The following is a 15,998-nucleotide window of genomic DNA, read 5'->3' on the forward strand; positions in this document are numbered from 1 at the left end:
TCTCTCTTGTTCATCCATTTTCGCTAAAATCTCTTTCAGCATTTTTCTCGCCTCCATGCCTTCTTCTTTCTTTTCCTCTCTTTTTATCTTGTTTGGCGGCGATCTTATCACTCTTTTTTCTTTACTAAAATTTTCCAGTATTTCTTTTTCGGCTTTTTCTGCTATTTCTTTTTCTTCCTCCCTTCCTCTTTTCTTTACGTATTCTATAATTGATTCTTGGCTTCCTGTCCTATCTCTTATTCTTGACAGCTCCACCGCCCTCGTGGGTCTGCCCTGTAATTCTACCTTTTTCTATCGTCCTATTCTCCTTCAAATCTCGCCTTTCTTCGAGTTAATATCCTTTTTCTTGCCCTCATTCTCCTTCTTCTCGTCCATTTGAATCCTTTTCTCGCTTTTTATCTCTTCAACACCTCTTTCCTCCTGTCACTCTCTTGTTTATCGACATGTGCTACTCCAACTCCGGTTTCTCCGTGCCTGTTTCCGCTTCTATCACCTAACCTCCAAATTGTCGCAGCAGCACAGAATACCCGAAATCGTCTGTAGTTCGACTCCTACACTGCCGATTTATATCTGCAGTCAGTCCTGCATATCTGTGCATGCAAACTTACATACCTAAAACAAAGTCGCCCCACGGCGAAGGAACGGCAGATAAGTTCGAAAAAACACTGACGCGTTTGACAAGCGTGCTTCTCTCTATTTACTCAGTCCCGGAAGTCTTTTATTAATTATTAATTATCTTTTCTGCTTTATGAAAAAGATTTTATATGTTTTAAAGTGTATAAGTAAAAAAGTTTTTATATGTATTGATATTGCAGGATACAATCTAAAATATTTATTGCTTTGATATATGTAAATAAAGATATTAAATAAGGATATTTTTATTAATTTTACAATATTCTAAAGAATTTCTTTTTATTTCTGTTTATACAGATAAGTCTGAGTGTAAGTGATGAAAAGTTTTACTAAGTTTTTTTCAAAAATGGTTAAAGATAGGATACTGGAACTTTTTATTCAGGGAAAGACACTTATTATATATGTATATGTATATCAAGGAAAAGTAGGGGAATCCTTTGGCGACCTCGAATAACTTTGAGTGTCCCTGTTTTCCACATTACCAACTAAAATTTGCTTTTTTGAAATAGATTAGAGTACTTTTGAATCATTCTATCGATAGTACTCAATAAATTTACAATTAGTAACTTTCGTAACAGCGTAAATCTCTTCGAAAAATCAACTGTTGTCGGGATACAAGTCAAATTAGAAATAAAAATAAATCTGTAAACAAGTGCAAAATCTATTGATGGAATAGATTTTACACTTGTTTTTCATTGTGTATCATTATTTTTTACAAAAACAAAGTCTTCTTTCCATTTTACTGTATTAATCTTTTACAAAGTTTATTGTTTTACACAGGAATCACGTTTTCCAATATAGTATATTTCTAATATACTATTCTTAAAATATAAAATACTTCAATATTACCTAATTGTCATTAATTAATTAAACACCATAAAGTAAATAATTATTATCTTAAATTAATTAATATAATATAAATATAAGATTTATAAGAAGGTGCATGCGTGTGTGCGTCATAAGCACCATAAAGATTTAACGTATATTTACTCCACTGGATCGTTCTCCATAGAAAAGGAGAACCTCACTACCGTGAACCTCACAAACTTCCGCATGTATATAAAATTGATTAAAAAAATAAGAGCAATGGTAACGATCTGTATGATAAGGAAGCAATGTGCAAGTTTCTAATTTGCACACTCTTTTAAAATTTTAAATTTAATCTTTTTATGAATTGATAGAGGGTTAGCTTAGTAGCACAAGTGGGGTTTTACAATCGACGCAATGTCAAATCGATGTTGACTTTGGGAGTTCAGGCCACATGGTCCATATATGGACTTCGCATATGGACCTTTAATCGCGTATAAAGCTGGGTCTAATCAACCAAATCTTAAGGAATTATATATGAAATAGGGGTAGAAAAGACTCAGGGTGTCTAGCGGTCATGGAAACCTGGAAAACCTGGAAATGTCAGGGAATTTGCGTGCTCCTGGAAAAGTCATGGAAAAGTCATGGAATTTTGTGACTTTTCTGGAATTTCGTTAAAAACTTAAAAAATGACATTTTCTGTTCTTTTTTTATCTCGCAAAAAATTATTAGGATCAGAAACTTTGAGACAGAAAGAGTCACGACATCGATGACGTGTATATATACATATATATATTTTTTGTGTGGAATTCGATGGTTGGAGAATATCGCTGTTGCTGAACGAGCTCGTGGCATTCTACCGAATGTATGTAAATACGTGGCAAAAGTTATCAAAGAAAAAAAGATTCCGAAATGCGCTAGTTTTGAAACGGTTTCGACCGCGTTAGATGACAAATTACTCGTTCCTAAATTGACCTTTTTTCAATCCCTCGCGAGCGATGTACAGCCATTCATGTCCGAATTTCAATCCGATCATCCGTTGACTTTATTTCTTTACGATGAAATTTATGCACTTGTGAGATCTATCATGAGGAGATTCGTAAAGGATGATGTCCTGAACTTGAAGGAAACGGATCTTTCCAAAATCGACGTTACTAAGAAGGATAATTTGGTACAACGAAATACATAAAAGTTGGATATGCGACTGAAGTTGCACTCAAACACGAAAAAGGCATTTCGGATCTCGAAATACTACAATTTAAAAACCAAGTACGCCAATGTCTTCAAATCTTTGTAGAGAAGATTATGGTTCGCTCTCCTCTCAAATTTCCTCTAACAAAAGCCGTTTCTTGCATGGATCCGGCCATAGCGAGTCGAGGAGAAATCGCTTATAAGCGGTTGTCTTTCGCATTACGGATTTATGTGGAAAATAATTTGATATCGGAAATAACGGTTGATAAAATTGACCGCGAGTACGGACATCTCATTAGTATAATATCCCCGTCGTTCAAGAGAAGTTTAAAACTTTCAAGCGATCCGAGATTCGTTTGGATCATTTCTGGGTCGATCTTATCACGAGTTGCAGTAAGAAAGATTACGAAAATTTGTCAAGTTTCATGAAAAGCGTCATGATTCTTTCTCACGGAAACGCTGCCGTAGAACGAGGTTTTTCCGTAAATAAGCAATGTTTCATCGAAAATCAAAAAGAAAAGTCGTTGATCGCTCAAAGAACCATCTATGATACAGTCAATGCCAAGGGAGGACTTGAAAATTTCGTCATAACGAAAGATTTGATACATGCAGCTCGTAATGCGCATATGTGGTACAAAGAGGAGCTTGCACGTGAAAATCAAGGAAAAAGAGATGCAAGAATAAATTGTTTGAGTGTCTCTCGACCCTCCGAAGAGTGCATTCTTTCCACGATTAACCATCGCAAATAAATCATGGAACTATTACACTGTTAAAAGTTAGAGGATGAAATTTAAACCAATACCATGAGTTAGATTTATTTTGTTATTTTTAACTACCATGTGCGTCAAAATTTATTAGTTTGAAACAAAATAGGATTATTTTAACTCCATTGGTTTAGTCAAATTAACATTGTTTTAGTTAAATTAACTACATATTGAGTAGGAGCAGTGGCGACCTATGGAATAGTTAAAAATTACTCAAAATTGAGTATAATTTAACCCTATGAATTTAACAGTGTACGGAATCTACTACTATTACGAATCACTATTATGTTAAGCCTTCTAATCTCATTATGTAATTTACATGAGATACGATTTTCTTCACTAGTTCGCCAGTTGACATATACTATTACTAGTTGAATTGGTACTTGATATGATACGAGTCATTTTTCGATTGAAAAATATACTACTATTTTAAGTGTTAATCATAAAATGTTTAAACGAGTGTTTATATAAAAATTATTTTAAACAAATTATAGCTAAGTGTTAAAAAACACTAATATTAAAGTTTATTTTGATAATCTGATGATGTAATGTGTTGTAAAATTCTGACAATTAACACTCCTCGCCAATAAAACAATGTTTTCTTCCGTTCTGAAGTATTATAATTTATTTTATCTGTATTTTACTGAAAAGTCACTTTTCTATTAACTTTCAAATTATAGATTAATGCCCTCGTGAACATAGATATTTGTTAGAAAATGGTCATGGAAAATTAAGATTTTTAGCCTGGAAAACCTGGAAAAGTCAGGGAATTTTACCGCTCGACTCGACTAGACACCCTGAGACTGAAGAATATAATAGAATTATAAATAGCCTGATATCTCAAAACTGGCGGAAGTTATAGCTATATACCACAGACATTTCTAAAAAAAATTATGGACCTTTGATCACGTATAGAGCTGGGTTTAAATTAACCAAATCTTAAAGAATTATATATGAAATAGAGATAGAAAAGACTGAAGAATATAATAGAATTATAAATAGCCCGATATCTCAAAATTGGCGAAAGTTAAAGCAGCCACGGACATTTCTTAAAAAATTCAAAATTTTATAAGAAAGAACCCTTTTACCGATTGTCGCCAAATTCAATACCAACCTTCTTTTAATGATACTCTATATGTATAACTTATACATGTAACTTTTTAGGCAGAAATCAGTAACTCCTTCACCGATCCTCGCCAAATTCAATAACAATCTTCCTTTAATGATACTCTAACCATCACGGAGAAAATTGCTACGGTTGTTACAACAACATTCTCTATGATTGAAAAAGAAATGTATGTGAATTCAAGTTAAATTGATATTACATTGAATGTAGCTGTTAAGATATGCTCATTTATACAGTTTTCATAACCGTAGTTCTTACGATACGTGACATTTGGTTACAATACCCTCGTATATGGTTGCCTCAACCAAAGGATTATTGCTATCTCTCTTATGTGGTCTGCAGCACAAATATTATGGTTGAGAGATCCATAAGATATAGCTGCACGGTACAACACTGAATCACTGATTGAGAGTTTAGTTCCATTGCGCGCGCAAAAGAATTTTTGCATAGAATAAAGTGGATTTGATAAGGATTTGAGATAAGGATGTTTTAACTTTATAAATATACTTTTTTCATAAATATATTTACGAACACAAAATTTCGTAATGAGTCGACACTGGTTTCTGACATTCACCCGACATTAAGAAATATTATATCATATATCCAATTCAAAATTTTATTACTCTTTTTAAACTGAATTTGTTTCTTAAGATGATTTTTGAGAAATTATATATTTGCGCTGATTATGACATATGTAGACTATATATAACACTTACATTAAATTAAGAAGTAGTCTACCACGTAAGGCAGTTGGCTCACGATCCAGAGGTCCCGAGTTCGAATCCCACCAAGGTAAGTGTTTTTTTCAAATACGAGAAAATATTTATAATCATAGACTGCATCTTAAGAAACAAGTTAAAAAATAGTAATAAAATTTCGAAATAAATAATTTTTTTATATTTAGCATTAGTACCTACACATAATCATTATGGTTGTAACATCCATATATTATGGTTGCAACATCCATATAGTAGCTACCCTCACTAAGGTTAGGGCAACCATATAGGTCACTTCCAGAGTACTATGGTTTCCATAACCCTTTTGTATGGATGGGCGAAAATTAACATTATTATTCTGTTGTAGCAACCGTAACTTTTTCTCCGTGATCAAATAACTTAAGGTAGACCGAGGCAAATCGGATCAATATAAGTTTTAAGACAGTTTTGTTAGAGTTTTGTTTCATAAGAGCTGTTTTATCGTGCTAATTACTAATTACTAATTAGCACGATAAAACAACTCGTTTGAAACAAAACACTAACGAAAACTGTCTTAAAACTTATATTGATCCGATTCGCTTCAGTCTACCCTATACATTTTTAGGCAGAAATCGGTAACCCTTTCACCGATCCTTGCCAAATTCAACATCAACCTACCTTTAATGATACTCTATCCATAAAAAAAAATTAAGCTCGATATCTCAAAATTTGCGGAAATTAAAGTAATCATGTAGATTTTTTAGATAGAAATCGGTAACCCCTTTATTATTAGCAATTTTTATTAATTCTATTATATTCTCCAGTTTTTTCTGCCCCTATTTCATATATAATTCTTTAAGATTTGGTTAATCAGTTCTTGAGTTATAGAAATTTCGGTAAATTTGGTACATACATACACACATACGGACATTTTTTAAAATTGCGATTTTCCGACGTTTTAGAACATTCTGACACATTGGCATCGAAAACTAAAAAAACAATTTTTTTTCGGTCTTTTCTACCCCTATTTCATATATAATTCTTTAAAATTTGGTTGATTAGACCTAGCTTTATATACGATCAAAGGTCCGTATACGAAGTTTATGAAAACAAAGCTTCCTCTATGAGGAAGAAAAAGATAAATTTGACCACGATGGTTATAAAGCATTTGGTCTGTGTAATAATCCTTATCTTTTTGTTACTTAGATCAAAGGGAAAGATACACCGGGGGATGTATCAGGTATAGGAGGTGCAAGTACACCAGCAGATCCAGACTACGGAGACAGTGTGTGTGTAGCTGGTACGCTTGGAAGTAAAAGTGACTTTGATCGCAGGAAAAAGAAGAGGTATTTATATTAAAATCATAACACATTGCTATTTTAACAGTTTATGTTATAAATTTCATTAAGTTTGGGTATAATGGAATCTATGCCATAAGAAATGAAAATTATATAATTACTAGTTTTTTAAAATCTAGATTCCTTCCCTACCCAGGTAGCAAGCACTCGTCATTTTGACGTCAAATGACGTCAAAAGACGTCAAAATGACAGACTTTTGACGTCAAAATGACGAGTCTTGCTACCTGGGTAAACCTTCTTTGTTCTTACTTTTTTTTCGCAGACAATTTTTTTTCCACTTTAAGTTATATTTTCCTCTCTTAAATTTATGTATATATAGAGATATATATATATATTTTTCCCGCACATCGCGCGGATGTACCCTCCGCTGACCCGCCATTTTTAATTTACATTAATTTATATTTATTTTTGTTTGTATTTTATTATATTTATTTATTATTAATTTTATTACATTTATTTACTATTAATTAAATTTTATTATTTAAAACAAAATTGGTCTACACTACACATCCTTTTTTTGGATCATTCTTAGCGAGTGGAATATATACACACATACAGACATTTTTTTTCAAAGTGATTTTTCAACGTTTTCGAACATTCTGAACACATTGGCATAGAAAACTGAAAAAAAATAGCACCGGTTTTAAGAAAATACGTCCATTACTGAAAAATTAAATTCATCGTCGCCATCTCCGAAAAATTAGAAAAATTTTGGAACCGGTTTCCAAAAAATCGGTTATGAAAAATTATACACATCATCGCTATCTCCGAAAAATTAGAAATTTGAGCACCGTTTTGAAAAAAATCGGTCCATTAATTGAATGAATAGTTCGCAGTCAGAAAAATTTTAGCACCTGCAGTTTCCAAAAAATCGGCACATTAATGAAAAATTAAACCCATATGAAAAATTCTACACATCATCGCCATCCCCCAAAAATTAGAAAAATTTTGGCACCGGTTTCAAGAAAATCGATCCATTAATGAAAAATTATCCATTAATGAAAAATTAAACTTATCCTCAAACAATTAAAAAAATTTTAACACTGGTTTCAAGAAAATCGGTCCATTAATACTTATTATTTCTCGAAAAATTTTGAAACCGGTTTCCAAAAAATCGGTAACGAAAAATTATCCATAAAAAAAAATTTAGCTTGATATCTCAAAATTTGCGGAAATTGGAGCAATCACGTACATTTTTTTAAACAGAAATCGGAAACCCCTTTATTATTAGCAATTTTTCTAATTTTATTACATTCTTTAGTTCTTTCTACCCTTATTTCATATATAATTCTTTAAGATTCGGCCAATTATTTCCCGAAAAATTAGTAAAATTAAAAAAACCGATTTCCAGAAAATCGGTAACGAAAAATTATACACATCATGGCAATCCCCGGAAAATTCTACCCCTACTTCATATACTTTTGATAAAAAATCGGTCCACTAACGAATAAGTAGTTCGGGTACAAACAGACAGACAGAAGACGGTAAACCTGGCGTTAAGGGGACCCACCTACGATGACCTTGAATTTGACATATATTGTCAAGGACACCCTCCCGAGTAACATGCAAGTGATTTTAGTCGGGGGTCGCTTTTTATTAAAACGTTATTAACAAATAAAGTTTGAAAAATGTAGCAGCTATTTTGAGTATTGGAAGGCATAAATGACTAATATATATGCTGAAATAGTTCACGCATACACGCGACCCCCGACTAAAATTACTTGCATGTTACTCGGGAGGGTGTCCTTGACAATATATGTCAAATTCATCGGAGGTGGGTCCCCTTAACGCCAGGTTTACCCTTTTTTCTTCGCAGACAATTTTTTCTCCACTTTAAGTTATATTTTCCTGTCTTAAATTTATGTATATATAGAGATATATATTTACTTTTCTCGCGCATTGCTTGGATGTGCCCTCCGCTGACCCGCCATTTTTAGCTCTTATTTTGATAAAAATTTATACATTGTTTTTTATTTTAAAGAAGTTTCAGTTTTTCCACATCATAAATGCCTATGTTTTCTAATTTCTGCAAATTTTGAGATATTGGGCTTTTTTTTGTTTTGTGTTGGAGGAGGAAAATGCCTAATGCATATCTTAGGGCCGGTCCCTAGGGTTATGCCGGGCTTGCACCGGCATTAACGTTTATTACTGAAAAATTAGACTTATTGTCTCCGAAAAATTAGAAAAATTTTGGAACCGTTTTGAAGAAAATCGGTCCATTAATTGAATGAATAGTTCGCAGTCAGAAAAATTTTAGCACCTGCAGTTTCCAAAAAATCGCTACATTAATAAAAAATTAAACACATATGAAAAATTCTACACATCGTTGCCATCCCCAAAAAATTAGATAAATTTTGGCATCGGTTTCAAGAAAATCGATCCATTAATGAAAAATTATCCATTATTGAAAAATTAAACTTATCCTCAAAAACCAAAAAATGTTGGCACTGGTTTCAAGAAAATCGATCTATTAATACTTATTATTTCTCGAAAAATTTTGAAAGCGGTTTCCAAAAAATCGGTAACAAAAAATAATACACATCACCGCCATCCCCGGAAAATTCTAACCCTGTTTCATATATAATTCTTTAAGATTCGGTCCATTAACGAATGAGTAGTTTGCGCTCAAACAGACAGACAAACAGACGTCAGGTCCATTAATGAAAAATTAAACCCATCCCCGTTTAATTAGAAAAATTTTGGCACCAGTTTCAAGAAAATCGGTACATTAATGAAAAATTAAACTCGCGGTTTCAAGAAAATCGGTTAATGAATAAGTAGTTCGCTATATATACTTAATAAATACTTATTATTTTCCGAAAAATTACGTATTATTTCCTAAAAAATTAGACAAATTTTGCTACCGGTTTCCAAAAAATCGGAAACAAAAAATTATACACATTATGGCAATCCCCGGAATATTCTACCACAGTATAAGTAAGAACAGTAGGTTCACTCCCCTAAAAAGTTGGTAAATGAATATGGCGACTCGCACAATCAATAACATGGCGGCTGTTATCTGACAGTTCATTTGGTTAGATACATCGGCGCGTCAGTTGTATTGTATTTGTATTTATTTAAAAAAAAATTTTAAATAAAATCCATAATGAGTAATAAAAGTGGTTATCGAGATGTGTATTTAAAGATTGTGGGATGAAAGGAAACTTTATTCCGATTTCCGAAAGATTCAGAAAGGTACGTATTCATTATGACAAATACATAAATACATAAATATACATAAATACATAAATACGTTAAATATACATAAATACATAAATACATTAACACATTAATACATAAATAAATATGCTATTTGTATCTTATCTATATATATAAAGGAAGATGTCCTGACTGACTGACTGACTCACTCACTCACTCACTGACTCATCAACGCCCAGCCCAAACCCCTGAATCGAATTTTCACCAAAAGTATATGAAATAGGGGTAGAATTTTCCGGGGAGTGTCACTATGTGTATAGTTTTTTGTTACCGGTTTTTTGGAAACCGGTTTTTTTAATTTTTCTAATTTTTCGAGAAATAATTGACCGAATCTCAAACCCCTGAACCGAATTTTTACCAAAAGTATATGAAATAGGGGTAGAATTTTCCGGGGAGTGCCACTATGTGCATAGTTTTTTGTTATCGATTTTCTGGAAACCGGTTTTTCTAATTTTTCTAATTTTTCTAATTTTTCGGGAAATAATTGGCCAAATCTCAAAGAATTACAGATCAAATTTCTACCAAAAGTATATGAAATAGGGGTAGAATTTTCCGGGGAGTGCCACAACGTGTATAGTTTTTTGTTACCGGTTTTTTGGAAACCGGTTTTTTTAATTTTTCGGGAAATAATTGATCGAATTTTAAAGAATTGTATATAAAACAGGGGTAGAATTTCCCGGGAAGTGCTATAAACTGTACAGTTTTTCGTTACTGATCTTTTTGGGAACCGGTATCTTTTTGGAAATCGGTTACGAAATTTTTCCAATTTTTTTAGGAAATAATTGAGTGAATCTCAAAGAATTGTATACGACGGAATTGAATTTCAGTTGATAAAAAAGTAATATTTTTCAATTTATAGCATTTTAGAGAGAGAGAGAGAGAGAGAGAGAGAGAGAGAGAGAGAGAGAGAGAGGAGAGGGAGAGGGAGAGGGAGAGGGAGAGGGAGAGGGAGAGGGAGAGGGAGAGGGAGAGGGAGAGGGAGAGGGAGAGGGAGAGGGAGAGGGAGAGGGAGAGGGAGAGGGAGAGGGAGAGGGAGAGGGAGAGGGAGAGGGAGAGGGAGAGGGAGAGGAGAGGGAGAGGGAGAGGGAGAGGGAGAGGAGAGGGAGAGGGAGAGGGAGAGGGAGAGGGAGAGGGAGAGGGAGAGGGAGAGGGAGAGGGAGAGGGAGAGGGAGAGGGAGAGGGAGAGGGAGAGGGAGAGGGAGAGGGAGAGGGAGAGGGAGAGAGAGACTATTTGCGTGTCTTATTACATATGTCCTCCGGGGCGAAGCCCGGGTAACCAGCTAGTTACATAATATACGAATAGCATATTTATTTATGTATTAATGTGTTAATGTATTTATGTATTTATGTATTTATGTGTATTTAACGTATTTATGTGTATTCATGTATTTGTTATAATGAATACGTACCTTTTTGAATCTTTCGGAAATCAGAACAAAGTTTCCTTTGATCCCACAATCTTTAAATACATATCGATATAACCACTTTCATTACTCATTATGATTTTATTTAAAAAAAATTTTTAAATAAATACAAATACAATACAACTAACGCGCCGATACATAAATAAATACAGTAATCAAAATATGTTATTTGAATATTATGTAATAAGATAATAAATAAATAAATACATAAAAAAATTAATACATTAATACATCAATAAAATGAATAAAATATACATGAATAAAATGTGTCGCGACATTTTTGCTCCGAATATTTAATTAATATGTATAATATATTTCTTGTATTTTTTGTATTTCTTATATAATTATCACAAGCGGTTTCTATTATTCAAATAAAATGCGCATGTATTTTTTACTTATGTTCATGTGTTGTGACATATATATTTCTTATATTTTTTTTCAATATACAATTATCAAGCGGTTTCTAGTAAGCGGTTGAAATAAAACACGCTCGCGCAATCAACATCATGGTGGACGTTTGCCACGAAGAACAAAAGCTCCGACACGGCGTGAACCTACTGTTCTTACTTATACTGTGATTCTACCCCTACTTCATATATAATTCTTTAAGATTCGGTCCGTCCCCGAAAAATTAGAAAAATTTTTGCACCGGTCTCAAGAAAATCGGTCCGTTAATGAATGAGTAGCTCGCTGTGGAACATTAGATACTTATTATTTCCGAAAAACTTACGTATTATTTCCCGAGAAATTAGTTTCAAACCGGTTTCAAATTTTTCTGGGATGGCGATGATGTGTATAATTTTTCATAACCGATTTTTTGGAAACCGGTTCCAAAATTAGTAACAAAAAATTATCCATAAAAATTATCCATAAAAAAAAATTCAGCTTGATATCTCAAAATTTGCGGAAATTGGAGCAATCACGTACATTTTTTTAAACAGAAATCGGAAACCCCTTTATTATTAACAATTTTTCTAATTCTATTACACTTTTTAGTTCTTTCTACCCCTATTTTATATATAATTCTTTAAGATTCGGTCAATTAATTCCCGAAAAATTGAAAAAATTTCGGTACCAGCTTCCAAAAAATCGGTAACGAAAAATTATACACTTTATAGCACTCCCCGGAAAATTCTATACCCCTGTTTCATATACAATTCTTTAAGATTCGGTCAATTATTTCCCGAAAAATTGGAAAAATTTCTGATACCGGTTTCCAAAATGATCGGTAACGAAAAATTATACACTTTATGGTACTCCCCGGGAAATTCTACCCCTACTTCATATACTTTTGGTAAAAATTCGGTCCACTAACGAATAAGTAGTTCGCGGTCAGACATACATACATACAGAGAGAGAGAGAGAGAGAGAGAGAGAAAGACGTCAGGTACTTATATATATATAGATAGATAATTTAACGCACGCAATATATATATATATATATATATAGATAATTTAACACACGCGTGCGCTCTCTCTATACACACTTATATAATTACCTATACATCTACATACATACATGTAAAATGTACATCTACATATATTTAAAATTTTATTTTTTACTTTATCTTTAATTATACACATAAGCACACAACAATAATTTTTATGGTACTTTCAAATATTGGTACTTTGCGCTCGAGTTATGTCAAGTAATACTTCTTTATTTTAATTGTTTTTGCATTTGCGTCATACCATAAATGTTCCAAAATAAGATAACATGAGCTTATAGGATTTGATAGAAAATATAATTCTGAGTAAAAGTGTTTTAATAAACATGCATTTTAAAATGATTCTTTAAGAAACTTTATATATCAACTTTTTTTAACGTTATTACCAATACCATTTCTTGATTGTTACATTAGTTTTCATATAATGTAATCAAATGTTTATGTATGAGGAAAATTAGAAAATAATATTTACAGTCCCTGGCCATATTATTAGACGCACTTAATTTTTTAATAGAATTCAGATTGGGAGGAGAAAAAAGCTATCAATTTTATATTTATATGATATATGCCTAAAAAAACACTTAATATCTTTGAACAATGGTGAATAAAACACACAGATTTGATAGTAATAATCATGTATTTATTTATTTTTGTCAATTATTTAGGCAGTCAAAAAATATGTATATTTTTAATATTTAGTCAAGCCGCCTTTGGCGGTTATTAAAGTTTTAATTCGCTTTGGCATACTATTAATGTAGATATGCTTGTACTGCCTCCTGCATCATTATTATATGCAACTGGCGCAAGATCATACTTGTTTACTATCATTATTACGGTTAAGTGAAATACGTCATAAACAAGTGACTTCTACAGAACAATAGTTTCTTAACATAATTTGATGGTTTATAACAATGATAGATGAGCGATATTATAAAGCTGGTGCATGGGAAGTCAATAAATTGTAAAAAAATTAAGGTGCGTCTAATAATATGACCAGGGACTGTATTCAACTGTTATGAAAGAAAAATTGATTAATAATTCCAAAATATCGCCAATTCCATAATAACAAAGTACCTAAAATGTCTATAAGACAGTGGGGAAACATTTTGAGCAACTTTTCTAATAAATAATTACACAGGCCCACAAAAAAAAAGTAGGTTGTGCTGGGGATCGGACTATGCTATTCCTACGTATTTTGAGCCGCTGAAAACGAATATGAAGTCAGAATTGCTCCATCACCTTCCAGTTTTTTTAAACTTTAATTAATATTTTTTTAAATTAACCCTTTGAGTCGAATTATTCTTCTTTACCAATTTTAATGAAACTTTGCATCCGGGGGTTTTTTGGGGCGCTGATTACGAATCCGTTCTCGAATTTTTAAAATTCAAAATGGCGGATCCAATATGGCGGACGTAAAATCAAAAATTTAAATGATTTCCGTGAAACTTTGCATCCAGGGGTTTTTTGGGTCGCTGATTACGAATCCGTATTCGGATTTTTAAAATTCAAAATGGTGGGTCCAATATGGCGGACGTAAAATAAAAAATTTAAATAATTTCCGTGAAACTTTGCATCCAGGGGTTTTTTGGGTCGCTGATTACGAATTCGTATTCGGATTTTTAAAATTCAAAATGGTGGGTCCAATATGGCGGACGTAAAATAAAAAATTTAAATAATTTCCGTGAAACTTTGCATCCAGGGGTTTTTTGGGTGGCTGATTACGAATCCGTATTCGGATTTTTAAAATTCAAAATGGTGGGTCCAATATGGCGGACGTAAAATTAAAAATTTAAATAATTTCCGTGAAACTTTGCATCCAGGGGTTTTTTGGGTCGCTGATTACGAATCCGTATTCGGATTTTTAAAATTCAAAATGGTGGGTCCAATATAACGGACGTAAAATAAAAAATTTAAATAATTTCCGTGAAACTTTGCATCCAGGGGTTTTTTGGGTCGCTGATTACGAATCCGTATTCGGATTTTTAAAATTCAAAATGGTGGGTCCAATATGGCGGACGTAAAATGCAATATTAATTAATATTAATATTAATGCAATTAATGCAATATTAATATTAATATTAATGCAATTAATGCAATATTAATATTAATATTAATGCAATTAATGCAATATTAATATTAATATTAATTAATATTGCATTTTACGTCCGCCATATTGGACCCACCATTTTGAATTTTAAAAATCCGAATACGGATTCGTAATCAGCGACCCAAAAAACCCCTGGATGCAAAGTTTCACGGAAATTATTTAAATTTTTAATTTTACGTCCGCCATATTGGACCCACCATTTTGAATTTTAAAAATCCGAATACGGATTCGTAATCAGCGACCCAAAAAACCCCTGGATGCAAAGTTTCACGGAAATTATTGCAATATTGCAATATTGCAATTAATGCAATATTAATATTAATATTAATGCAATTAATGCAATTAATGCAATATTAATATTAATATTAATGCAATTAATGCAATATTAATATTAATATTAATTAATATTGCATTTTACGTCCGCCATATTGGACCCACCATTTTGAATTTTAAAAATCCGAATACGGATTCGTAATCAGCGACCCAAAAAACCCCTGGATGCAAAGTTTCACGGAAATTATTTAAATTTTTTATTTTACGTCCGCCATATTGGACCCACCATTTTGAATTTTAAAAATCCGAATACGGATTCGTAATCAGCGACCCAAAAAACCCTTGGATGCAAAGTTTCACGGAAATTATTTAAATTTTTGATTTTACGTCCGCCATATTGGATCCGCCATTTTAAATTTTAAAAATTCGAGAACGGATTCGTAATCAGCGCCCCAAAAAACCCCCGGATGCAAAGTTTCATTAAAATTGGTAAAGAAGAATAATTCGACTCAAAGGGTTAATTTTAAAAAATATTAATTAAAGTTTAAAAAAACTGGAGGGTGATGGAGCAATTCTGACTTCATATTTGTTTTCAGCGGCTCAAAATACGTAGGAATATCATAGTCAGATCCCCAGCACAACCTACTTTTTTTTTGTGGGCCTGTGTTATCATTGTAAGCAAGGAATGCCCAACCCGTTTGTTACAGTTTTTTAGCTTTATGGATAAGAAGTATGATAAACAAAATTTTCAAGCAATAATTTTATAGTAGGAAGCATTTACTGGAACTTTTTAGAATTGCGTATGTTATTAGACCTCAAGCTGTCTTTATATTTGAAGATTTTTAACAGACAATTATTATTATTCAAATCTTACGATAATACTGCGTTAAATATATTCTAATATCTACATCGCATTATATTGAGATTGTGAAGATAAGTAATTTATATAATT

The 15,998-nt window shown here is 32.3% G+C and overlaps 1 protein-coding gene across 16 annotated transcripts in view; it reads left to right on the top strand.

Annotated features, from left to right (window-relative positions):
• Positions 1-15,998, top strand: part of Liprin-alpha (PTPRF interacting protein alpha) — a 78,064-nt gene that overhangs the window by 49,972 nt on the left and 12,094 nt on the right. For all 16 annotated transcript variants that reach the window (XM_071720850.1, XM_071720855.1, XM_071720852.1 and 13 more), the window contains one exon: positions 6,423-6,562. In XM_071720850.1, the coding sequence (XP_071576951.1) occupies positions 6,423-6,562 (140 nt within the window). The remainder of the gene's footprint in view (positions 1-6,422; positions 6,563-15,998) is intronic.

This window comes from Temnothorax nylanderi, unplaced genomic scaffold (assembly GCF_030848795.1).
Source record: "Temnothorax nylanderi isolate EJ_2023f unplaced genomic scaffold, tnyl_v1.0 TNYL_tig0378_pilon, whole genome shotgun sequence".
Lineage (NCBI taxonomy): Eukaryota > Metazoa > Arthropoda > Insecta > Hymenoptera > Formicidae > Temnothorax > Temnothorax nylanderi.